At 38.6% G+C, this 27,119-nt stretch overlaps 1 protein-coding gene across 5 annotated transcripts in view; it reads left to right on the top strand.

The window, feature by feature from the left end:
• The window catches only part of osbp2b (oxysterol binding protein 2b), a 61,229-nt gene extending 39,548 nt beyond the window's left edge, over window positions 1-21,681 (top strand). For all 5 annotated transcript variants that reach the window (XM_032515862.1, XM_032515861.1, XM_032515860.1 and 2 more), the window contains 11 exons: window positions 2,286-2,484; window positions 4,240-4,363; window positions 5,650-5,716; window positions 6,228-6,380; window positions 6,463-6,708; window positions 6,849-6,969; window positions 12,527-12,630; window positions 14,796-14,891; window positions 15,262-15,446; window positions 15,582-15,802; window positions 17,512-21,681. In XM_032515862.1, coding sequence (XP_032371753.1) covers window positions 2,286-2,484; window positions 4,240-4,363; window positions 5,650-5,716; window positions 6,228-6,380; window positions 6,463-6,708; window positions 6,849-6,969; window positions 12,527-12,630; window positions 14,796-14,891; window positions 15,262-15,446; window positions 15,582-15,802; window positions 17,512-17,654 — 1,659 coding nt within the window. In that variant the 3' untranslated portion in view covers window positions 17,655-21,681. The remainder of the gene's footprint in view (window positions 1-2,285; window positions 2,485-4,239; window positions 4,364-5,649; window positions 5,717-6,227; window positions 6,381-6,462; window positions 6,709-6,848; window positions 6,970-12,526; window positions 12,631-14,795; window positions 14,892-15,261; window positions 15,447-15,581; window positions 15,803-17,511) is intronic.
• The last annotated feature ends 5,438 nt before the right edge of the window (window positions 21,682-27,119 follow it).

Genomic DNA, 27,119 nt, shown 5'->3' with positions numbered 1-27,119 from the left:
TATTAACCCTGTTCCCCCCAACGGAAGTCACATGCAGTCTGCGTTTGTATCAGACTCAGCATAAAAAAGTGGAACTTTTATACTTTTTAAATGGGTGTTGAGTTTCATATCATGGTCATGTCTGAGGAAGTGGACCACAACGTCACATGCACTTCTAACATTTAAACGGAGGCAGACATTGCTGTTTAGACACTTCATGAAAGACTGCTGTAGGTAAGAGATTGGTTGGATGTTTTTACTGTCAGATATTTTGTGATTTCCATACATTGTTTTGAGCAAAAAGGAGTTGTATTCTCAAACATCTAAAGCCACTCAAATGTATCAAATATCAAATACATCACTTTTTTACTTAAATCATATAAAACATTAAGTTAGAAATGAGTATTGCTGGAGAACACATAGTTTTTCATTTGAGTTTGTCATGAAGCTATACATTTATAATAATTGCATGACTGTGTGTGTTTATCAAACATGACACTTACTCTCTAATCAGGATTTAAAAAAATCCAGACTCATATATGCAAGAATCAGTGAACAGTCATAGGAACTACATGTACGATATAAAATATAGATGTTATTGTAATAGAAATACGGTGTTTGAAGTTGTAGTTTTTCACTATCAGTTTGTATTATTTCTGGTTCACCCTCTTTTTATTTTGGTCAGGTATGTGTAAATGTCCGTTATGATGTTTTGCAAGATAACAAGTAAACTGTATAAGGTTATATACATTTACTATCTTTAAGTTAAATAAAGTAAAGAAAATAAGTAACCTCTATTACAACAATACATTTTTAGATGTAAAGCTTTAGTTTGTAATTTTTTGATATTAACAAACGTCCGTTACATTCAAGCCATTGCCAGATGAATTGTTACAAAGTTAATTAAGACTATCAGCTCCACAAAACTCTCGGTATTTGTCAGTATGACTATGTTCAGGAGATTGTGTCGTCCGGCAACTTTCTCGAGCGGAAACTTAAGTGAAGTGTGTGTGGAGGAGTGGTGGATGCATCCAAAGTTTTGTTGGACTTACTTTGAATTCCTCACGGGGACGACAGAAACTACGCACTATAGCTTTAAAGCATTAATTTGGCTACTTGGTAAAATTAAAGAAAATATTTAGAAACAGCTTTCACATTTCACTAAAACATCACCTCTTTAAAAAGTGAAAACAATCTGGGACTGAAAAGCACTTCTTTTTTAACAGACAAAGAGGTATCATGCTGTCTGAAACAAATCAAGGAAGGAGTCAGGTGTTACTGCATCCGTGTTGCTGCCGTAAAGTCATACTGATACCGCTTGCTGATGATTCTCTCCCAGCCAGAGAACAGAAATTATGTGACATTTGTCCCTCAAACTCATTGCCTGTAGCCACAACTTTTTCTAGTTGGTTCAAGAAAACTCAACAGGACCAAAGACCATGCAGTATGTAATCATTCATGTGGTAAGAACAATGACAACCCCCCACAAAACGCTAGGAACAAGCTGAATTGCGATTAAGCAGTTTCCAAGTGATTATTCAGAAACTCTCCTTTGAGGCCCACTATGCTGACAGCCCAATGACTCAATGCAGCAGTGATATTTTTATTTTATTTAGATTGATTGACCACTACGAGGCTAGGCTGTCAGACAAATGCTGACATGTAATATATGTCTGATCTGAAGTACCCTCTCAGCAGTAAAAGCAAGGCAGCACCAATGACGCCCCCCACCCCCGACTCAAATGAACTCTGCTATGCAATCAGAGGTTTAACCTCTAGCTCATCACTCACTCACTGATGTCTTCTATGCGTACACTGTGCTCCGAGGCACATTTTACACAGCAGGGAGTCCCAGTAAATGCTAAGCAGACAGTTAATTAACATATTGATGGTTGCTCGAAACACTGGTGATAACTATCCTTGATTACAATGATTTCCACAAATTTCTTTTACATCTTTTTCCATCCCAATGCTCTCTCTATTGTTTTAAACTGTCAGGGAAAAATATATTTAATATTTATGGTATTATCTGTTGACTCCAATAAAGGTAAAGCATAATGATTTTATGATTGCAATGGTTTGAAGAAGGTGTTACCTAGACTTGAACAGGAACCAAAATCCCTTTTCAAAATCCCTATTAAATGCAAAAATCTGAGCAGTTAGTCATAGCGAGTGTATAGTATCTTAAACCTTGTTGAGAAGTATGAACAATAGATTTTTGTAGCAGATGTAAATCCATTTCTGACTATATTATAGATATTAAACTTTCTGTGTGTTTATGTTCTTGTGTGCATGTGTTCCCCCAGGCGTGTCGAGACTTCTTGGACCTAGCCGAGACTCACAGCAGGAGATGGCAGAGGGCGCTGCAGTATGAGCGGGAGCAGCGTATCCACCTAGAGGAGACCATTGAGCAGCTGGCCAAGCAGCATAACAGCCTGGAGCGAGCGTGGCGAGAAGCACCCACGCTTGTTTCCACCACACCCAGTGCCCCTACTGCCAACAAGGGTGAGACTGTGTGTTACTTACTCCTGTGGGCTCCTGAGTGTGGAGCTAAAAGTCATGTGTGACCTAAGGCTCTGTATTATAGACAGTCCACATGCTGAGGAAGATTTTTATAAGTTGTGTTAGAAGGTTTGGATTATCACTAATTTGGAGATGGTAATTACCTTCACTGTAGGTCATGTGGAGTCTTCTGTCAGTTTGTCCATTTATTTGTTCATTTTCTTGTTTGTTCACATATAACCCACGTCTTGAAAAAACCAACAGCCAGGCTGGCACGACCTTTTTTGTGTACATCCATCCTCCAGGAGGAAGAAGCCTATTGTTTCTAGTGACTCCATGACCTTACCTTTAAGACTGCCCTCTCAAAAAAAAATGACAGCACTACTAAACCAGGAGGTGGTGTAACATACTTATGTTTGTTTTTTAAACTGGAGAATGGGATGGCCCATGGCTAAGAGCTTAAGATGCTTACCATGAACACTAATGTCCTCGGTTTGAGACCGGCCGGGTTGCATCTCTCTTTCCCTTATTTCCTGTCATCTCTCTCTCTGATGTCTGTATAAGGACTTAGTCTGCGTTCCAGACACAATTTGTTTTTACGACTTCAAGTCACGACTCACGACTTGGTAGCGTTCCAGGCAAAGTCACGACAAACCCTTCTAGCTAGCGTTGGCTACCGGCTACCTACCGTTGACGTTATCTAATACTTGCTGATACTAGCGACTTTTTAGTTGGCTTCATTTAAAAACATAACCTGTAGTAGTACACAATCGTATGTGTATTGTTTTGATTACAAAGTGCAAAATTACTTTACATTGCCTATTCATGCATATTGATTTCTATTTCTCACTGTTAATTACTGGCGTCTACAGCATCAACAGGGGTTGACATTGTTGTTTATGTGTGTGTGACATCAAAACTAACTGGTAGTGTAACGATCTGGTATGAGTTCATGAGTAATACATTACGGATTTGAATTCCGTTCCAGGGCAGTTCCACGGGTAGAAGTTTGTGAATACACAATTAACGGGTTACCTGGAACGCAGCATTAAAATGCCCCCCAAAAACTAGAAAAACAAACTAGCAATCAACGTTGGTTTCCTTTAACCATGATGGTAATCTGTCCAAAGCAGTTAACAAGTTGCTTATACTTGATTATACCTTAACCGTGGAGGTGGAACATCAGAAAAGGCTCATCCTGGTCATTTGGAAGGCACTGAAGAACAACCTAGGTTGTTGTTTTAAGGGTGTGGACTTTGGTTTTTTGAACTGTTATCAGGAGTCTTTTCTCTTTTAAAAAGTTGGAGTGTTGAAAGAACACTTCATAATATGACAAGGATATAGTTGAATCTTTATTGAATAAATTCAATGAATGCATCAGGCTTTTAATGTAATGATGATTTTAATAGAATATGATAAAAAAAACAATTTTTTTTATTCATATTGATGGTTGTTAAATGACTGAAGGTCAGATTTTACCATTGTTCTTAAAAAAATAAGAATCACTTTTTGAAAGTGCTGAATGAATGTTGGATACTGAACATTAGAAGAACACCCTGAGGAACATCATTCAGGCTACTTAACCAGCAGGAACATTGCCAATTTTACTATGCTAATCATTCCTTGATTAATCGCCATGGGTATGTGATTACATGCTGCTCTCTCCTAAACTCTGTAAAACCCAAACTCACCACCATGTGATGATTCTGCTAGTTTTGGATGCTGTTTGCATTTACTCACAAATGTATGTGTGGACAGGAGGGAGTGAGAGGCTGCACAAAGAAGAGGCGAGTGATGAAGATGAGAATACTGAGTACTTTGATGCCATGGAGGATTCCCCTGCCTTTATCACAGTGACTGCCACTGAGAACACACAGCACAGGTCAGTCACACACAGGGATCCATATTTTCTTCATTTAGCCAAACAGCAGGACAACTGAAAGGCAGATACAGGGATGAAGGTTTATTTGATTTTTAATATTTATTTATGTGTACATGTGTCTATAACATGTGTAAAAAAACATTTCTGAGGATGCTCTAGTTTGTCCATATACAGTCCCTTCAGGATTTTGCGGCCTTTTTTGAGATTGTTGCAGCCCAAAATACTTGATTTTGCAGGAGCTTTTATAAAAATGTGCGATAAAAGTTGCAATGTTTTTTATAATTTTGTTGCAAACAGTGAACGTTGCAAAAAAAATAAAAAAATGTTTGTATAGTTCTTTAAAAATAAAAAAGGAAACTTGTTTTGGGGAGAATAAAATTACTCTGGGCTTAGTTTTCCGAGTAACCTTACCAAAAAGGCTCAGGGTGTTGCAAATGTTGGTGTAGTACAAAAATGGTTGGTGGATTTAAGACAAAAAAATAATAATTTATTGAATTAATCAAATTTGAACACATCTGTCAGTAGCTTGTTGATCTTTACATTGTTAAGTTATTTCCTATCCTGGGCTGGGGCACATTGATTCATTAGGTTTGATAAAGGACTTATTGGACTTTAACTTATCATTGCACTTTGATGTTAAAATGTGTACAGGTTGCCATGACGGTCTGAAATGTTTTGCATGGTCTTTCACTGTACGTTTTGTTGGTAAATGTGAGATGTTTGAGTCACACACTTATTGTCTTCAAATCAGAAACAAGGAAATAAATTTGGCGACATACGTGTGACGTCAACCCGTTCTCACTCCTGCTTGGTCATTGGCACTCAGAGTCACATATAGATAGATGCACAGTCTGGCACGTGGAGCGGCTGGGATTGGTTGAAGTTGCGAGAAACTTCTGTTATTGGTCAAATTTGTGGAAAAGTTGCAGTGATTGGTCAAAGTTGCTGGAGGGACAGATAGTGATTTTGACTCTGGGTGACAGCTGGACAGGTGTCTCATGGTGTGACAACTTACACAAATCTACACACACACACAAATTGTTTGCTTTACTGTTACCCCTGTCTGCTTTCCTGCAGCAAATAAACTCTTTTTTTTTTGCTCTCTCAGTACATTATTTCCTTTGTGTGTGTGTGTGTGTGTGTGTGTGTGTGTGTGTGTGTGTGTGTGTGTGTGTGTGTGTGTGTGTGTGTGTGTGTGTGTGTGTGTGTGTCAGATGGCATTGAGTGTGTGTGTGTGTGTGTGTGTGTCCAGTGCTCATTGTACAAATGTTTTCATCCTCTTCCAGGCGATCTCAGAGTAATTTGAGCGGAGCAAGCGGAAGTCAGCCCAATCACTGGAACCAAGACGATCATGTAGGTGTCTGTCTTCCTAAAAGGACTGACAATTGTGGACATTTTTGACTTTTGTAATCTCAAATTAGAATTATTTGTGCTGCTGGAAAACTCAAAGCTCATTGATTTATTTATATCACCCTCTTTAATTGCTTTTCTCAAAGTCCCCTTTTCCTACCCTACAGTCATTACACACACACACACACAGTCCCGCAGTGTCATTGTGTCACCCCTGTGGTGCCAAAGATACACAGCTGCGTCGTTCCATTAAATGTTAATTACTAGCCAAACATCTGCACTTCTCTCCCTCAACTCTCCCTTGCTTGTTCCTCTCTCTTACACACATCTGCGTCCTCTGTTCCCTCCTGCCTGTTACTTGATCTGTCATTCTGTCTCCACTTGGTGTTGTGCTGCCAAGCTGTCCATGAAGCTGAAAGTATTTATCAAACTTGTATATATAAAATATGCTTTTCACATAAACTTAAAAGAACACCATCTCATCCTGTATCCCTTCCCTTTAACCTAATTCCAGATGTCTCCAAGCTGTAATGATGTGTCAGGGAAGGAGCTGCGGCCCCGCAGACAGAGACGGACTCGTGTCCCAGACAAGCCCAACTACTCTCTCAATTTGTGGAGCATCATGAAGAACTGCATTGGCAAGGAGCTCTCCAAAATACCCATGCCTGTAAGTGTATGAGGCAAGGCCCTCCCTCTTGCTGAGTGGTAAGTCTGTGTGTGTCTCACATCTTCTTGATCTGCCCGTTCAGGTAAACTTCAACGAGCCTCTGTCGATGCTGCAGCGCCTCACAGAGGACCTGGAGTATCATGAGCTTCTGGATAAGGCAGCACGTTGCGACTCCTCCCTGGAGCAGATGTGCCTGGTGGCTGCCTTCTCCGTCTCATCCTATTCCACCACGGTCCACCGAACAGCCAAGCCCTTCAACCCCCTCCTGGGCGAGACCTACGAGCTCGATCGACAAGAGGAGTTTGGCTACCGCTCGCTGTGTGAACAGGTAACAGCATGGCCACAGGGAGATTTTGCTCACACACCCACTGATGTGCATGCACACACATGACACACAGCCCTTGTTCTCACAAACAAGTTGTTTGCTTCCTAAATGAATGTACTCTTTATGTCTATCTTTCTTCTAAGGTGAGCCATCACCCCCCTGCAGCCGCACATCATGTGATTTCCCAACGAGGCTGGACCCTGTGGCAGGAAATCACCATTGCCAGCAAGTTCCGTGGCAAATACCTCTCCATAATGCCTCTGGGTAAGACATTTTATATTAAGTGGGTAGCAAACAAACACAAAATATGTGTGTGGAAAAAAAAGGTTCCATCATGCAAATTTAACAGCTCCAACACCAGGCAGGGTTTACTCCACATCCCACTTGAGAGTAGTAGATGACTGAGCTGCCTCCCACACAATCTAAAGCCAGAGGAGAGGCTGTGAAAATGAATCAGGAGGGTTTTATGACCCTTTGGCACATAAAGTATGGGTATAAAGGGAGCTCTCTATTGCACTGGGACGGCAGAGAGGTCTGGGTCTGTAGGCTCAGATAAATAAGAGATTTGATAGATGCGGGTCCCGCCAAGGGATGCAAGGAAAGGCAAGCAAGGCAGCTTTATTTGTATAGCACATTTCACAACAAGGCAATTCAAAGTGCTTTACACAAAACCCAGTAAACAGATAAAACACAAGTAAAACAGTTAAAAATCAAAAGCATTAAAAACGGTAAAACACATGAATAGACAGTTAAAAACAAAGAGAAACATAAACACCAGAAAAAATTACAGTGCAGCATAAGAATTTAAAGAAAGATAGCCCTTAAAAAAAGGCAGCATCAAATGAAAGGTCTTCAGCCTTGATTTAAAAGAACTGAGAGTAGCAGCGGATCTCCCGGTTTCTGGGGTTTATTCCAGATATGAGGAGCATAGAAATGAAAGCTGCTTCCCCTGTTTAGTTCTGACTCTGGGGACAGAAAGCAGACCTTCCCAGATGACCTGAAGGTCTGGGGGGTTCATATTTGTATAGCAGATCAGCAATATATTTTGGACCTAAACCTTTAAGTGATTTATAAACTAAAAGAGTACTTTTAAACATTCTTTGAGACCAGGAAGCCAGTGAAAAGACTTCGAACTGGAGTGATGTGATCCAGTCTCTTGGTCTTAGTGAGGACTCGAGCAGCAGCGTTCTGATCACTGCAGCTGTCTGATTGATTTTTAGGGAGCCCTTTTAAAAGACCCCGTTACAGTAGTAAAGTCTACTGAAGATAAAGGCATGGACAAGTTTTTCCAAATCCTTTTTGACACATAAGCCCTTTTAAACCCTTGATATATTCTTAAGGTGATAGTAGGCTGATTTTTGTAATTGTTTTAAATGTGGCTGTTAAGTTCAGGTCTGAGTCATGACTACACCAAGATTTCTGGTTTTGTCTGTTGTTTTTAACATTGTTTTTTGAAGCTGAGCGCAGACTTTTAATCGTTCCTCTCTTGCTCCAAAAACAACCACCTCAGTTTTCTCATTTAATTTCAGAAAGTTCTGGCACATCCAGCCGTTAATTTGTTCGATGCACTTAGTCATTTTTTTGTATTGGACTATAGTCCCCTGGCGATAAGGTTATGTAAATTTGTGTGTCGTCCGCATAACTATGGTAACTTATTTTGTTTTTCTCCAAATCTGAGCCAGTGGAAGCATGTAGATGTTAACAGAAGAGGCCCCAGAATGGAGCCTTGCGGAACTCCGCACGTCATTTTTGTACGCTCAGATGCAAAATTTACCTATAGCCCAAAAAGTAACCCCTTTCTTGGGTAGGATTCAACCAGTTTAGTACTGAGCCAAAAAGGCCAACGCAGTTTCCAATCGGTCTATGTATATCGTGGTCGCCGTGTCAAATGCACTGAGATCAAGAAATACTAAGATTGAAATTTTGCCATTTCTGTGTTAAGGTGGATGTCTTTAAAGACTTTGACAAGAGCCGTTTCAGTGCTGTGGTGTGGTGGGAAACCCGACTGAAAGGTATCAAACTGTTGCTTAGTGACAAGAATGGTTGAGTTGTTGAAAGACTACTTTTCAATGTTTTACTTAAAACGGAAGGTTGATATTGGCCTATAGTTGCTCATTAGTGACTTGTCTAGGTTGTTCTTTTTTAAGAGTGGCTTGATTACTGCAGTTTTCAGGGCTGTGGAAGAACCTGAAAGAAAGATGTGTTCACATCTGTAGAAGATCAAAGTCAAAAAATTTTGGAAACATTTTTGAAAAGTCCCGTTGGTAAACATCAAGGGAAAAAGGCCAGTTTTTCAGATGTTTAATAAAGTCCTCCAGGGTTTTTATGGTTGATCGTGGGGAAATTCTGTTCATTTGGAACTATTTTGCTTGAACCTGTGACAGCACATATCCTGGACTTATTGGAGGCACTGACGTTTGTCTAATCTTTTGAATTTTGTCTTTGAAGAAGGAGGGAAAGTCATTGCGCCCTTGGGAGATAAAAGTTCAGATGCTACTGGTATGGAGGGTTTTTTAACCTATCACCAGTAGCAAACAAAGCACGAATTATTATTGTTTTTTAGAATAATATCAAAAAAGGACCTTCTTTCATTCCTCAGTTCCAAAATTTTAAATGCGAGTCTCTCTTTATAGGAGTTTAATGGACCAGGAGATTTGTTTTTTCGCCACCTTCGTTAGCTTTCCTACACTCTCTTTTTTTTGTTCTCACCAGTAGGACATTCTCATGGAGATCTTTTCTTACCAGATACAACTTTGACCTTAGTGGGAGCAATGGCATCAAAAACATTTGTGATTTTACAGTTGAAATTATCTACAAGCTCACTGACTGATAGCCCAAGAGGGCTGGTGTGGAGGGGAAAAGCTGTATAAATGTGTCACTGGTGTTTTCAGTGATATACCGTTTTTTGATTATCTTTGTTTGGACCTTTTTGGGGACAGAGATAGTGCCGTTAAAGAAAACACAGGATGATCTGAGAGAGCAACGTCAGTCACCACAACCTGAAATGTTCAGACCTTTTGGGGACAATCCGTCCAGAGTGTGCCCCTTATTGTGGTGGGCTCCGTCACATGCTGAGTCTCCATAGTTCTCAAAAAAAACAACACAGCTCTTTTGTCCCCCTGTCCTGGGGGCTGCAACATGAATGTTAAAATCACCCGCAATGATTACCAAACAAAATTAATGCAGATAATAGACAGCAGTTCAGTGAAGTCATCAATGAAGGTTGCACAATATTAGGTGGCCTGTAGATATTTGAAAAAATCGCTTGAGGGGGAAAATCTTAATTGAAGGCCATATTCAAAAGAAACAAAATTTCCATAACATATTTGCGACAGTGGAATGAGTCTTAAACAAAATGGCGACTCCACCTCCCTTTCTTATTCACTCTATTCTCACTCATAAACTGAAGTTAGGGGAGCGACTCGATGAGAACAGCAGCGCTGTTATTATGGTCTAACCAGGTTTTAGTTAAAAACAAAATCTAGAATTTGCTTAGTAATAAAATCATTGATTAAAAATGATGTTCCTGCCAAAACCTGACGTTTAGTAAGGGCTAGTGTTAGTGTTTTTCATTTTTTGGGACAGGGTGTAGCTGACAGGAGGATGCCAAATTTGCTAAGTTGCAGTTAAGTGCTTATTTACCATTCTTTCCCATTACTATCACAACAAAATTTAGGAAGAATTTAATCCACAGGGCCCGGGGTTGTCTTGAAAAAGTCATAGTATCACAGTCCTGCAGCCAAGGCCCGGCACAAATCAGATAGTGCTTGCCAGATTTGCCACAAAACGTCCTTATCAGTCTGGGGGAAGGAGTTTTCTGACATCCTGGTAGTGGTGCTTGGGGTTTTTTCTTTTTCCCGGGTTGAGCCATGGGGGTAGGAAGGGGTGCATATTGATGGGGAAATAAGGAAAGGGGTTGTGGAGACATCAGTAAGACAGCCCATGATCCTCAGAAGGTTCGGTTGGGAAGGGTTTGAGGGTGCTGGACGGTGAAGAGGGAGTGGAGGTTTCGTGTCTCTGCTCTCTGGTCTCCCATGGTCAAATCTTTGCACAGGCGGGGGCTGTGCTGGATCACTGCCGCACTTGTTTGTGTCTTCCTTTTGTTTTGTGACCTTGGCAGAGGGAGCAGATGTGTAGCGCAGAAAGTAAAGCAGATAGAGGTGAACAGCTTTACTCCTGGCTTGTTAAGGGAAAGTCTATCTGCTTTAAAAAGATGTCTGCGCTCCCAGAAAATGTTTAAATTGTCAATGAACTTCAGAGAGTGGACGGTACATTCAGTTGAAAGCCTTTTGTGTATGTCCCAACAGTCGGCTGAATCTCTCATCTCCTCTTCTGACTGACGGTATAGGACCACTGATAAACACATTTGCGCTTAGGGGGTGACTGTGTCAAGCAGTTCCCTAAAGTCCAGTTTTCAGCAATTCAGACTGTTGCTTTACAACATCATTTGACCCTATATGCAGAAAAATGTTCTTCACAGTTGGGTGTGCTGCCACGATATCTGGATTTTTTGGGTCAAGTCAGACACCATGTCTTTGGGAAAAAATAGTATTTTGGTGTTTTTACTGTTTTTTAAATCTTTTACAGCAGAGTCACCCCACAATCAGGTTTGAGGCCCAGTTGTTAGCTTTTTACTTTTTGAATTGCTCTCAGTCCTTACCCTGCTGTGTGGTGATGAGACGCAGTCCCGTTCATCAGATGACTGTCCAGCGTCTTGCAGCAGAGGAGCAATCTGTTATCCAGTTGCACACCAGGTTGTTGGGGGGCATTTTGTTGCTTATTTTCCCTTTTGCAGCTGTCCCGGCTGTGTCCTACTAGGTACAGGGGTTTGAAGAGGCGCTCTGCCCAGATGATAATGCAGGCCAGCCGGTCATACACAATGTCAGGGCGCTGTGCCCGCCCGTTAGTCGTCCTCCCATTTCCCAGGAAATGATTTACTCTTAGCTTCGCACCAGACAAGTTCCGGGAGGACCGCCACTTGTTGATTTATTACCAGTTCCACCCTCCTGTTTCTTTGTAGTCTTGTTGGTGCTAATTAGCCGTGTGTTAGCATACTTCTGTCCATTGTTATGGGTCCATGGTAAAGTGGTGTCATTTCCACAAGATCCGTTAACTTCCACGTTCACTTCTAGAAGTGAACCTTGGTTTCCAGAAGTGCAATCTTCTGAAGGAGTTTGTAGTAGTCTTCTACGGAGAAAGGAGGCATCTTGCTGCTAATTAGCTTTAGCTACAATCACTGTAGACAGGCTTGAGCTATTGGTAGGCCACGCTCACGCAGAAAAATTTTAAAATATGGCAATAGCCTACTATGTCTACAAAAAATGTATAGTCCGTGTTTTGAAGTGTCCAAGAGCCGCTGCTCATAGTTTCTCAGAGGAAAAGCACGATTATCAGCAAAATATGCAAGCAGAAGCAGGAGCAAGCAGCAAAGCGTCTGCACTGTAAGAGCAGGAAGCATTTTTTTTTTGCAGTGGTATTTATCTGTCCTTCTTTCTCATCCCGTTATATGCCTGCTCTGAGGTTCATGTAATAGAAAGCGTTTATTGTCAAATGCATGTTATCAATCTTTTAGGTTTAGGTCACAATGGAAATAGTTGGAAATGTATTGCATGAACACATGGCCATACATGTGTTAGATGATGTGTTTTTCAGCTGCTGCAGGTAGAATTGTACATCTTCACAATAGAATCACAAAAACAAACCTCCAGTCTAACACTAACACAATGCAATGTAACACATCACTTTCATGATTGCAGATTGGTAACAAAGCAGCGGTGACATTTCCTTTCTCTTATAGCCTTTTGTCCCTGTCTCTCCCCAGGTGCTATTCACCTACAGTTCCACTCCAGTGGGAACCACTATGTGTGGAGAAAGGTCACCTCCACAGTGCACAACATCATTGTGGGCAAGCTTTGGATTGACCAGGTCTGTTTGTGAGAACCTCTCTTTGGTAACCATTCATCCACAGCTCCAAATCACAACCCTGCATTAAAGGCGGGGTTGATAAATATTTTCAATATACACTTTTTATATATTGTTTGAAATGGTTTTTACATCCCAACAGCAAAAAAATATTAATCGGTTTTGAAAAAGAAGCAAAAAAGATCTGTTGTCTGCAGCTACTGTAATCCTCTAAAAACTCCCACCAATCACTGCTTCATGATCTGCTTGGAAAGAACCAATGAAACGCATCCTTGCCCCGCTTTGCCCCTCCCATGAATGAGCCTGAGCTACATGCGCGTTGTCGCTGCATTGCTAACAGCAGTTCTGTTGGTTTTAAACATTTGTTATAATAACATTAGGTGTCAGCTTACCAGTGAATGAGTCATGAATTAAAATTGCAATCCTTTCTCCGCTCTGAAGCCGTGACGCAATGGTACTCATGCACGTCTGTGTGTTGTTTGGAGCCCCGAGCGCGGGGGAAGGGGTTAAACAGAGCCCCGAGGAGATGCTACTTTCAAATCTTGCTAGCTTTTCAACATTACCAACCCTGCCTTTAACGCCTCTGATCCTCCCTCCAGTAGTCTATAGATGTGTTTTCCTTCCGTGTTGCAGGGATAGTGTATGAAGCAGAGCAAAAGGCTGTGAAGAAAGAAATATAGGTCTTACAGCACATGAATAAGAAGCTTCACAATCCCAGAAAAGGGATATATCTTCATCTTTGATCTCTAAAACAGCCTAAAATAACTGTCTCTTTTTTCTGTGAGATGGTCCAATTATTTAGAGGGAGGTGCAGGCTTCACATCTGCGTGTCTGTCTGTCTATCCGTCTGTGTAGAATTGTGTGTGTAACCTTGGAAGAAGACATGAAGGAAAATATGGCAGATTCACTTACATCTCTCAATTATTCCATTGGTGTGGGGAATAAGGTGACATATTTGCTACAGACTACTGTAGGAATATCCGCACTGGCTTATTATTAGCGTAATGAGTTTGTAATATTGAATTGTTTACAAATATCCTGTTTCTCTTGGATATTTATGGCATTTCTTTGGCAGTGCTCATGCAGATATGTGATTAAAGATACCCTGTGGAGTTTTGTGTATGTTCAGCATTTTGCACTAAAACACTTACTAATTTATTCAATGCATTTCCTACCTCATACAAAAATTGCAAAATCTCTTTTTTGAATACATTGTCACTCCCAGTGTTTATATTTTTGGGATTACATTGTATTGTGCTCTTCTGTGGTTTTGCAATTTTTTGATACATTGTGTGACAATATACAACACAGGCTGTTATGGTTATTTGGCTATTGCCATGTAAGTTTGAGGTACTAGTCTAGCAAAAACAATACCATCTCTGCGTTGATACAAATTCCTTTTCCAACTTCAGCTTATCAACCAAGAAAAAGTCTCACCAATGTCTACACATTTTTACTTTTTATTGTTTTCCCTTCTGCATTCAAAACCTTTGCCTTCTCCCACCACTTCCACACATCACTCTGCCACTCTGCTGCCCTCTGTTGCAAAATGGTGTCATCCAAACAAGTCCATGTCAAACTATGGAAACTATTGTGCTACTGCTTTCTCTGCTGCCTGATGCCTGCCAGTGTCAGACTGTGCTTTCAGGAGCGCAGTAGGTGAAACCAGAGAGGGTGATCTATACAGCATCTGCATATTATGATCCATGAGATTTAAAATTTATGGCTGTTAGATGCTAGCCTGGATGCCAAGCGAATTTTATTTGAGGTTGGGAAGTTTGTATTTGGACTAGAATCTGAGTATGACGACATCAGGCTAGTTAGATGCCACAAACGGCATCAAACTGTGTGTCACAGGGTTATGAGACTTAAAAGGTACAGCATGGCCATTAGCATTGGCCAAAAGGTTTTTATCACGCCACTTCAGATGCATGTGTGACCTGATGCAAGTAATATGGGGACCTGCTCATCAAAACATTGCTCTGCAGCACCAATAGTTGTCAAAAACTCCACATGGTACCTTTATAGCACCTGAAAACCTGTTTACAAAAAGGATCAATCAGCATATTTTTCTGTCTCTGCTGTAAACACACTGGTAATAGTGTTGACATGCTATCATTGTCTCTGTGTGTTTGTCTGTCTCACTCTGTTTCTGTCTGTATGTGCAGTCAGGGGACATTGAGATTGTGAATCACAGGACGAAGGAGACCTGTCAACTCAAATTCTCTCCCTACAGTTATTTCTCCAGGGATGTTCCACGGAAGGTAAATGCTTCCTTTCCACACTTATACATCAGATCTTGGCATGACGTCATACGATGAGGGGTTGATTTGTCTGATGCTGCCACCTGCTGGACAGTGCCAACAAATATATTCATATCTACAGTAGTGTAATATAGAAGAAGCTCACGATATATGAGGTCACATTGCAATGAGTTAACCTCCTTTGAAAGTTTACCAAATATCTAAAATGGGGTACAATGCTGCCCTCCTTAGTAGTGACTGATATGGGATAAGCTAAAGGAAATTTACATCCAACAACATTAGGATACATCTGGACTTGCAGAAAGATGGCTTGTTTTAGTTTCTTTATTCCCTGCATTCTGTTTTTTTTATTTACTTTTGCTCTTTCCAGGTGACAGGTATGGTGGCAGACAGTGAAGGCCAAGCTCACTACATCCTTTCTGGTACATGGGATGATACAATGGAGAGTGCCAAAATCGTTCATAGCAGCAGAGGGGGCAGTGGATCAGAGGGCAAGCAGAAGACGGTCTATCAGACGTTGTCCCCCAAACGGCTGTGGAAGAAATACCCTCTCCCGTAAGTCTCATTAGCCTCATAAGGCAGAACATTGCAATAATTTAGTAAGCACAACAGCTGCAATGCTCAGTCAATATCTTTGATTGTACAGCATCCCACCATGTAACTCCCTTTAATTTCCTCTTGCTCTCTCAGGGAGAACGCGGAAAACATGTACTATTTCTCAGCGCTGGCACTAACTCTGAATGAACCGGAGGAAGGAGTGGGACTGACCGACAGCCGTCTAAGACCAGACCAGAAGCTGATGGAGGAAGGGCGATGGGATGAGGCAAACTCAGAAAAACAGAGGCTAGAGGAGAAACAAAGAGCCGTGAGGAGGAGGAGGGAAGCGGAGGCCTCAGATGCTGTGGATGAAGGTATGAAAAGGAGAACAGGAGGTGTGGTGTGTGATAGGCAAAGAGCTAATGAGTAAGCCACAGAGACAGGCAGGGATGATAAAGAAAGGATGAAGAGAGGGAGTTGCGAGCAGGAGGAGTTTTGGGGGGTTTCTGTAGTAAAAGTGACATTCATTTTCATGTTAGGTGACAGTTGGAGCATTGTTGGGCATGAAATTAAGTTATATCCCTTAAATTATCAATACAAAAGATAAGCAACTAAATTAGAAAATGTCAATTTTTTTAATAGATTTTTGTATTAAAAAGCCCAAGATGTTGTACATAAGCACAAGGAGAGAAGTTAACAATCCAATGCATTTCTATGAAACAAAAACATCTAATCACAGAGCTGAAATTGTGTCAGGTAAAGACTATGCTTTACAGTGACCTTCAAACATTTAGTAGCAGTTTTACACCGTTCCCTTTCAGATTCTGGGCCAATTGGATGCATTTAGTAATTTTGTTATGTTTTGTATGTTTGTATGTAGTGCAAGAACAATGTGTGTTTGATTTGCCACGGCTTTGGTTAACCCCTCTAGCTAGCTTCCTTTCCATAGCAAATACATCTGAGAATCATGGGTATCGTAGTATTTAGAGCCTAGTAGATACAACAGTTTTGCAGGTCAGAAAGCACGTCTTAACACAAAAGGTTCGGTACAGTAGAAGCCAGACTGAACTTTACGGAGAACTCCGCTGTGTGTGTGTGTTTGTGTGTGTGTGTGTGTGTGTGTGTGTGTGTGTGTGTGTGTGTCTGTGTGTGTCTGTGTGTGTGTGTGTTGGATTGTATTCGATGTACCCATGACTTGTCTTTCTTTTCCTCCCTCTATTGGTGGTCAGAGTGTGATTATGACTCTGGTGAGTGGGGGTTGCCCAGTGTCGTGCATCACTCCCCCCACACACACACACACACACACACACACACACACACCCCGTCCTCTGTGTGTCCTCTGTGTGGTCTGCCTCTGTTTGGGAACTGCATGATACCCTTTTCATGTCAACTTCTCCAGAAAATAACTTAGGAAAAAATTACTTTTTCCTGGATACATGTGACATTTTCATTAAATAATATGTAACATGAAATAAACTATACAACTCTAAAATCAAGTATTGTTAATGTGCTATGATGAAGCCACATTAGCAAGTGATTCATTTGCACTGCATTGTCATCCTGTCTTTTCGATTGTTCGTGGACTGGCCAACAGTAAACAAGTTACTGTTTGATTTAAGATTCAAAATCGTTTATTTGTAATCCCACAATGGGGAATTTCAAAATACTGCAGCAGCAAGGGATAGGGAAAAAATTACAAGATGCTTTTTCATCTGAGTTAAATCCACATCCACTCCTCTAGCCAGCTTGTTAAGCTGCCATTTCTCCCTCTCTCGTTTCTGTATTAAGGAGCCGATGAATTATTCAGATGAGGGAGTTCCAAAACTGTGATTATAATTTTCTCGTTCACCATGATCGATCCAGGTTTTTGCATTGCACACGTCGTGCTCATATGTATTTTATTGAGCTCGGTTAACATTTGGAGCTATCCCAAAGGCAGTGCACAGCGATTGATTGCTTCCGCTGTAAATGCAAATGTATGAAGGCAAATTGTTTGCTCAGTGAATTGTCTGCAAGTATGGCTTTTCCACTAGAGTGCGATTAAATGACAGCGATTGAGTAACACCTGTGCTTCTTCCCGCAGGTAAAGAATACGAAGGCTACCAGCCATTGTGGTTTCACCAGAGGAGGGATTCAATTACTGGAGAGACAAACTTTGTGTACAACGGAGGTTACTGGGAGGCGAAGGAGAGACAGGACTGGAGCATGTGTCCTAACATCTTCTAACCCAGGAACTCTGCCAGGATCACTTCTAACCTCACCGGACAGGGAACTGCTCTGCCTCTGGTCCTCCAGCAATGGGGCTTACCTGGCTTATGAGCACCATGTGGACCTTTTATTGAGCATGAGAATGTGTATGTTTCACACACTCTCGGATTACCTCCAAATGTACACTCTCATTCTGTTTTTACTATCGAGAAAAAGAAGGGGCGTTTCCTGAGTCTTTGACGCTATACTGAAACAGCACTGAGGTCATGTGTGGATGTGAGGTGGTGTTGGATTTGTAACATCCCAATAAAGACACCTGCACACTCCTAAAATCAGGTGCTCGATAAATCTAATTCACAATGCACTTTTTCTGTTTTCACCCCATTTAAGAGTTTGTACTGATTGGACAGAAACCCATATCAAAGGAACTCACGTTTCTAGACTGACCACTAACAGGAAGAAAACAAACAGGCACATAGACGCAGAACAGTGTTGAACACATGTCAGTTTTTCAGGGGTTACAAGAAAAGTGTCCTCATCCTTAGTTTTATTCAGCACAATAGATATTATGGCAGTAATACTATACAAATATTTTATTAGTTCCCCCTTTTTTTATTTTAAGTGCTTATTGTTTGCCCCTTTTAGTTGACTAAGGACAAGGCTAAGGCTTCAAAACGTTGTTTGGAAAATTCTGTGTAATAGATATTATCAATTATGCAGACACAATGAGTTCAAAATTAAATCAATAAAAAGGCATTCAGGAAAAATATTCACCTAGATAACTACATACAAATAGGTAACATAGCCTAAGATAATGCAATGCATTTGTTTTACTCAGCTCTTTATACTGTATGAAATTAATGCAGCTTATTTTCACAGTCGTTTGTCAGCAAGTCAGTTTTACTGCTTTTAGTTATTATTTTATTTTATAATTCCTTCTTTTTTTTTTATCAAGACAAACTGGGCAGAGCCAGGTCCAGTATATCATTGGTGGTGGTAAAACGATCACTGAGAAACATGAAAGCTGCTAAAAAGAAATCAAATAAATAAAACTGGCCAATTCAATCCGTAATGATACGGTCATTCTGACAATAAGCAGGATGAAATAATGTTTCATAATAACAAGCTGTGTTTTCAAAAAGATATTGGATTACTTCGCAATTGTATGGTTATATTATATATTTTGTGTGTTTTTATTCATATGCTTGTTTACTTTCCATAACCATACAGCTAATATCTGATTGGGCAAACCATGTTTTTATTATACAGCAGAGGCTGGCTTGTCTGAATTGATGAAATATGCAGCAGTGCACAAATATATTCTATTTGGTGTGAATGTTGGGAGTTTCCCTATAGAAATGAAGTAGTCAATTAGACTAGAGTCCATGTAGAGATAATATATCGCTGCTTATTAATTTCATATGTTGAATATAAATTGCATCTATGCTTCAATGCATGTTAGTCATCTACACATCCTTCAGACATCTTCCATTTGTGATTCTGATTGGTAAAGTTCTGCAGTAGTGAGTCCTTTAGTTGTAACACACTGAACATCCATATCACTCTAATCTTCATCAAAGAACTAATTAAGCACTTTTCACTGTGGTAGATCATAGGTAAGTAGTACATATCTCTGTGTTGATGTTGACAAAATTTCACACTGTTCATGTACTTTACCTTGTCCTCTGGTGCTCTCCCATAGCAACACGTACCGTATCCTTGGTGACCATCTTCAGTGCATCATTGTCAGTGATCATACAAAATAGTATAAAGTCTGCACCAAAGCACTGAGACATTCGGTGATTACCACCCAGTACATACAGGAACTTGTTGTTTTCTATGTGGGTACAAGCTCCACAGCCTCCATCAATCACTAGTTTGTAGTTCTGTTTCCAGTTGGACTACAGCACGTTAAACTGGACCGTTTTTCTCGGAGGAGTCCAATGTGGCTTCAGCTGAAAGGAGGCAGGGCTGGTTCCTGTAGCACACCTCTGTGCAGTTAGCTCCGGCCACAGATGAATCCCCCCCCAGCTGCCGCTCCAGCTCAACACAGCTCACGTGTAGTCCTTTCATTCGGTGTTTGTGGACATGCTGATCTGGGATCAGCTCACAAAGGTAACCCTCGGTCTTTTGCCTTTAATTGACTGAACAAGGGAAAGAGTCCCCTGACCTGTGCACTACATGTCTACGGAGACAGTTGTTTTGAAAACCAGTTAGTATTTTTTGTAATTATTGTTAGGAATGTAGAATCCAAGGCTGGAGGTATTGTATCTACCATCTAGTCTATTTGTGTGAATATTTTGTGATAAAAGAATGATATTGTAAAATGAAGATTACTAATCTGAGTATTGAGTTATATGTAAAGTCCAAACAAAGTAATTGAAGGAGCCTGATGAATTTGCTGTAAATGTAACTTTTCATCCAGACTGATTTGGCTGCAGATTCTTGTTTTATACTTTCAAAAACTGTCTTAACACACTGAACATATTTTTTTATTGAGTACTCGATACTAGCACATTAGTAACTGTGGTTCAGTGATGATTTCATCTGTCAACACATCTGGCAATTCCTCTGATGTGCAGTTCATAAAGATGGATAAAATGCATTAGAAATTAAATAAATTCACATAGAATATTCACATAGAGTAATATGATCTGGTAAATTGTGAGAATTATCTGTGAATTAATAATTTAATGTTGAAATGAATGATGATTGATGCTTTTTTTGCACAAAAATATGCTTCTTTTAACCATTTACATAAAAGGTGTTAATACCTTGACATGCTCAAAAAATAATTCTATATTTTTGGAAACACACTTTCAGGTATAAGCGTATTTCCCAAAATGTAATTTTGCTTATTACTGCTTTGATTCTCCTCTTGTTTATCCACTTCACACAGACTCAAACATCGTTAAGCACGTATATAGATACGAGCTTATGATATAGGTTGTGTACTCTTAAAATCATATCAAGGGTGTCACATATGAGAATGGACAGGACACTGTTGCATTTTTCATTAGGCACAGTCATGACATCACTGCTGAATAGTGGTGAAGAAACTGTACAAATGGAAAGTTAGTCTGTGATTTTCTTTCTCAGCGATCAATTTAAATGCTTTATTCAAGATATATTAAAATATATTGTGTTTGAGACGATTTTATATTTTAGAATTCATGTTATATTTTGAATGATAACAGAGACCTCATCATATGTTTTAATCAATGGATTTCCAAATAATGTAACCCCAGTACTTGATGTTGACTTTCCCGCTGAGGTTGCCCCAGCGAGGGCCTACACGCGATCGGACTGCTAACACAGTGCGGTGCAAATGTGTTAGCACATGGAAGTTGCTTCAAACAGAAGTATTGTCTGCCTTACGCAGAAGGGGAAAAACAACCAAAGTGTATGTGGAGAGTATACTGTAGAGTTAAAAAAAAACTTAATTTGGCTTCCCTTTCTGGGAGGGTTCTAATGTAAACCCCCTCTCATCTCATCTCGTTTCATCTCACTTAATACACTGTGGTGGATTTTTTTGCCTTCACTTTTACGCTTTTATTTTCTACCTTCTCATGGGTGCCATTGTTCTTATGTAAGTGTTTTCATTCTGTTTTATGCATAATGAGCTTGATTTGAGTGCATGTGTGGCACACATTTCCTTCTCATTCGATGCTTCCCAGTTTGGAGGCAAAACTGAACTTATGAAGATGAGGAAATCTTTCTTGCATTGTCTAAACTTAAACTGAAACGTGCTTCTTCTCGGACTGTGACTCACGGCTTTGTTGTGAGACAGGGATATTAATAATCTGTATGATGATGAACGTTATGAGACACATTACATCAGCGGCCTGGTACAGTAGGTCGAAGGTGATTGACCTGCCTTGAATCTCTCTCCCCCCAAATACACATGTGTATTCGGGTGTAATTGCGGATTTGCTTCTTTTTTTAAATTGTGTATTTTCTCCCTTAATTTATACTTGTATAACATTGTCCTTAAATGACAAAGACATAATGAAAAAAGAAGATAATAAAGTTGTTAATGTTGAAATATGTCTGCTTTATTTTATTATGGGGTAGCTTTAAATGACATATTTGCAATTGTTCCACAGTTTAATGTAAAAAAGTGGCAATTTATAAATGAAATAACAGACATCACTAAACTGTTTTCATTCCTGAGGCTGTATACTTTACAGTACAAGTACTGTATAAGCCACTGTGCCTCCAAAGCAGTACGCTGAAAACCGCAATAGTCGAAAAAAGGCATGAAGTCATGTAGGGTTTGTTGTAAAAAGTCATAAAAAGTGATTGTATAGTAGATCCAAAAAAGTCATATAGTATTTCAAAAAAAGTGATAAAAAAGTCATAGTAAAGTATGTCAAAATGTTTATAGTACATACAATATGTCAAAAAAGTCATAAATGTCATTGTATGTATTGAAAAAAGTCATACTATGGTTTGTCAAAAAACTGATAAAAAGTAATTGTAAAGGATATCAAAAATAGTCATAGTATGTCCAAAAAAAGTAATAAAAGACATGGTATAGTATTTTTGCAGAGTTTCTTGTGCAGCAGAGTGTTTTAAAAGTGAAACAAATAAGAACAGAGAAGTTGAGAATTAACCAAGTCTGCTCTTTTGGATTTTAATACTGTTGCAAGCAGGAATACAATTTACCAAAGCTTTTTCAATGAGTGAGCAGATTCTCTGAGTATATATATCCTTCAGCGGGGAAGGACCCCATTGTTGGTAAGCATGACTCAGCTCTATGAGCAGACGATCCCAGAAGATTAAAAAAAAAAAAAAAAAAGACAGGAGACATCTGTGGGACGGGGTCACTCTGTCTCCTTCACACTATCCTCCAAGTTCCTTTATCTCTAATCTGCCTTGAGAATTGAATGTGCTTAGAAGTGTAGTAAGGGAAGCGTATACTTTCATTTCAGTATGAGAGAAGAGACAAAAACAAAAGGTCACATGTAAACGTAATTTTCCCATTACAGTATGTTGAAATAAAAGTTGTATAGTACATTTTGAAAAAACGTCATGTAAAAAAAGAAAAGGAAAAACGTAATAGATGAGTATGTCAAAAAAAAACAGTCCTAGTATAATATGTTGAAAAAGTGCTGAAAAAGTCATGGTCTAGCATGTTGAAGATATTCATAAAAAAATCCACACAAAAAAACACACGAACTCAGGAATTGAACTTGGGTCAAAATCTGCAGGGCCTACTTACTGGTGCTTTTTGGAACATTGTTAACCACTAAGATATATGTCACCAAAGCATTAAATTAAAAACAGTTAGCAAAGTCAAAGTATAGTATGTCAAAAAAAATAAACAAAAAAGCCATACCATTATAGTATGTCAAAAATGTTCATGATGTAGTATGTCGAAAAAAGGGATTAGAATGTCATCGCATAGTATGTTGAAAAAGTGATAAAAACGTCCTAGTATTGTATGTAGAAAAAAAGTGATGAAAAGTCATAGTATGATATGTCAAAAATGTCCATAGTATAATACATCAAAAAAATGGATGAAAATGTTCATGGTATAGTATGTCAAAGATATTTAAAATTTCATAGTATTGTATATCAAAAAAAGTGATAAAAAGTTATTATATAGTATGTCAAAAATGTCATAGTATAGTATGCTGGAAAAAGCTATAGAGAGGTCATAACATAGAATGTCAAAAAAGTGACAAAAATGTCATAGTATCATGTCAAAGCATTTCATAGCTAAATAAGTCAGAAAAAGTTCTGAAAAAAAATCCTTGTATAGCATGTTCCTGGGTCAGGGTGCCTATTTGCTGTTGCTATCTGAAGGGTTGATTGCAGTGGATACCAATGATTTATATTAAAAACTGTCCGCAAAATTCATAGTATAATATGTCATCAAAAGGTAATTAAAAACTCATAGATATTAATGTTAAATTTGATGAAAAAGTTAGTAATTCGAAAAAAGTCATGATATAGTACATTTTGAAAGCTGAGTTATACTATGGTATGTTGAAAAAAAGTGATTGTTAAAAAGTAAAGGTTAAGGATGTCAAAAATATATTGAAAAGGTCATGGTACAGTATGTTGAAAAGATTTATAAAAAAGCCCACACAAAAATTCCCAATGTCAAAAAAAGTGATTAAAAAGTCATGGTAAAGTATGTCGAAAAAAGTGCCAAAAATGTCATAGTATAGTATAGTATGATAGTATCATAGTATAGTATGTGTTACGGGACAGCATGAAGAAGGACCCAGACGCAGAGCAGCAGGCAAAAGGTACAGATGTTTAATAAGTGCCACAGTTCAACAAAACACAGGAGCAACGGAAGGAGTCCAAAAAACAATCCAAACGAGGGCTCGGGGCACAGGCAAAATCCAAACGGAAAAACGGGTCACAAGGAAAAACTCACAGGGGGTGGCTGGAGCTCCGACAGGTAGGCCAGGGACGACAGGGAAAACCAAGTAGGCTGGAAGACACACAGGGCGACGGCACACAAGCAAACAAACTGGAAGGATCCAACAACAGGAAAAGGAAACACTGGGGTAAAATACATGAGGTAATGAGGTAACAGGGAACAGGTGAGACATCAGGTGAACAACATTAGGGCGGGGCAGGACAATCAGACAAACAAAGTAAAGCCAGACGAGACAAGACAAGACCAGACAGGAAGCTGACTACCAAATAAAACAGGAAACAGAACATACAGACGCTTAGCGGGAACAGGAGACAGATCAGACACACGGGACCGGGGAAAACACTGAGACATTCACAGGGAGGCAAAAACCGGAAAACAAACCCAACAAAAACCCCAAACCACAACAGAATGTTAAAAAATGTGATGGAAATGTCTATAGTATGTTGAAAAAATGAATGAAAAAGTCCACACACAGTGATGAAAAAGTCGTAGTATAATACGTCAAAAATGTCCTCAGTATAGTAGTCAAAAAAGTGATAAAAATGTCATAGTATGTGGTATGTTGAAAAAAGCAAAAAAAATGTCATAATATTGTATGTCAAAAAAGTGATAAAAGAGTCATAGTATAGTATGTCAAAAACGTTCATAGTATTGTAAGTAGAAAAAAGTGATATAGTATAGTATACTATGTAGTATACTATGTCAAGAATGTTCATGGTACAGTATGTCGAAATTTTTTTATAAAAATGTCATTGTATTGTCTGTCAAAAAAGTGATTAAAAAAGTTATATTACAGTATGTCAAAAATGTTCATAGTATAGTACGTCGAAAAAAGCGATTAGAATGTCATTGTACAGTAGTCGAAAAAAGCGATACAAATGTCATGTTATAGAATGTTGAAAAAGGGATAAAAACATCCTAGTATTGTATGTCAAAAAAGCGATTAGAAAAGTTATGTTACAGTATGTCAAAAATGTTCATGATGTAGTATGTCGAAAATAGTGATTAGAATGTCATTGCATAGTAGTCGAAAAAAGTGATAAAAACGTCCATAGTATAGTGTGTCAAAAAAAGTGATGAAAAAATCATATTATAGCATGTCAAAAATGTTCACATTATAGTATGTCAAAAAAGTGATAAAAATGTCATAGTATGTTGAAAAAGTGATAAAAATGTCATAGTATTGCATGTAGAAAAAAAGTGATGAAAAAGTCTAAAGTATAATATGTCAAAAACGTCCATAGTATAGTGTGTCAAAAAAAGTGATGAAAATTTTACAACATAGTATGTCAAAAAATGATAAAAATGTCATGGTATTGTATGTAAAAAAAAGAAAAGAAAAAAAAAGATAAAACTGTTATAGTAGTATGTAAAAAAAAGTGATGAAAAAGTCATAGTATAATATGTCAAAAATGTCCATAGTATAATATGTCACAAAAAGTGATAAAAATGTTCATGGTATAGAAATGTCAAAAAAATACAATTTCATAGTAAAAAAAGTGATTTAAAAAGGTTATATTACAGCATGTCAAAACTATTCATAGTATAGTGTGTTAAAAAAAGTGATAAAAATGTCACAGTATAGTATGTCAAAAAAGGGATGAAAAAGTCATAGTATAGTATTTCAAAAATGTAATAGTATAGTATGTTGAAAAAGTGATAAAAAAATCATAGTATAGTATGTCAGAAATGTTCATAGTATTGTATGTTTTAAAAAGTGATGAATATGTCACAGTATAGTAGTTGAACAAGTAAAAAAATGTCATAATATAGTATGTCAAACATTTTCATAGTATGTACAATGTTGAAAAAAGTGATTAAAATGTCATTGTATAGTAGTCATAAAAGGTGATACAAATTTCATAAAAAGGTCATAGTATAATATGTCAAAAATGTTCATAGTATAGTATGGGGAAAAAGTGTGGGTCGAAAAAAAGTTATTAAAATGTCATTGTATAGTAGTCAAAAACTGATTAAAAAATGTCATGGCATAGTATGTTGAAAATTGAGGAAAAAGTCATAATATAGTATTTCAATAATTTTCTTAGATTCTTAGAAAATGTTCTATTCTTATGTTGAAAAAGGTGATAAAAATGTCATAATATAGTTTGTCAAAAAAAGTGTTAAAAAAAAGTCATAGTATAGTATGTGGAAAAGAAGCTGTAAAACTAGTCACTGTATAGCATGTTGATACAACTCGTTGTCATAAGTATCAGCCACCGTGCCACCAATGCAGTATTATTAAAAAAAAATCATAGAATGTTAAAAGGTTGAAGTGTGTACGTATGTCAGCAAACATGATAAAAAAATCATAGTATGTCAAAAGTAGTCATAAAAAGGCATAGTCTAATAAGTTGAAAAAAAAAGTCTTTGTGTGTCCAAAAAGTGATAAAAAGTCGCTGTATAGTTATGTTGAAAAAAGTCATTAAAAAAGGTCCACACAAAAATGGGCCAGAGTCTGCAATTCCTACATGCTAGGTCTGCAATATTAAAAACAGTCAGCATGGTATGTCGAAAAAAGCCATTGGTATAATATTTCGAAAAAAGTAACAAAACAAAATCATAGTAAAGTAAGTCGAAAAAAGGGATATAAAAGTCATACTAGGTCAAAGAAAGACTGGAGCTACATGCAAACTCCACAGAAAAAGGCCCAGCCCACACTGGTTATTAGGGGTGGGCGGATCGATCTAAATATCGATAGTATCGATGCCAACGCTGGTATTGGTATTTGATCGATACAACTGTAATTGAATCGATATTTTAATTTAGATATCTCTCCTCTACGTTCACTGTACTTTGCTTGTGTCTTCCACCTTCCTGAGCAAACGCCGCTTTCACATCTTGGCCCACATTGCTCCTCCCCCCCCCTCCCTGCTCCTCTGCTGTGATTCGTTGTTGTGTCGTCACGTGACTCACTGACACAACGCGCAGAGGAGCAGCGACTCGCTGTATTCATTCTACAGTGCCTAATAGCTAATAATTTTGTGCACTTCAATACATTAATACAAAAATATTGCCTAAAGAATTGATCATTCATTCACCTCAAAAATAATGAAATGCTCTCCCCTACACAAAAGTATTTT

The sequence above is a fragment of the Etheostoma spectabile genome, chromosome 5, assembly GCF_008692095.1.
Source record: "Etheostoma spectabile isolate EspeVRDwgs_2016 chromosome 5, UIUC_Espe_1.0, whole genome shotgun sequence".
Classification (NCBI taxonomy): domain Eukaryota; kingdom Metazoa; phylum Chordata; class Actinopteri; order Perciformes; family Percidae; genus Etheostoma; species Etheostoma spectabile.
The sequence above is the reverse complement of the archived record's forward strand: the minus strand, read 5'-3'. Positions and strand labels throughout refer to the sequence as shown.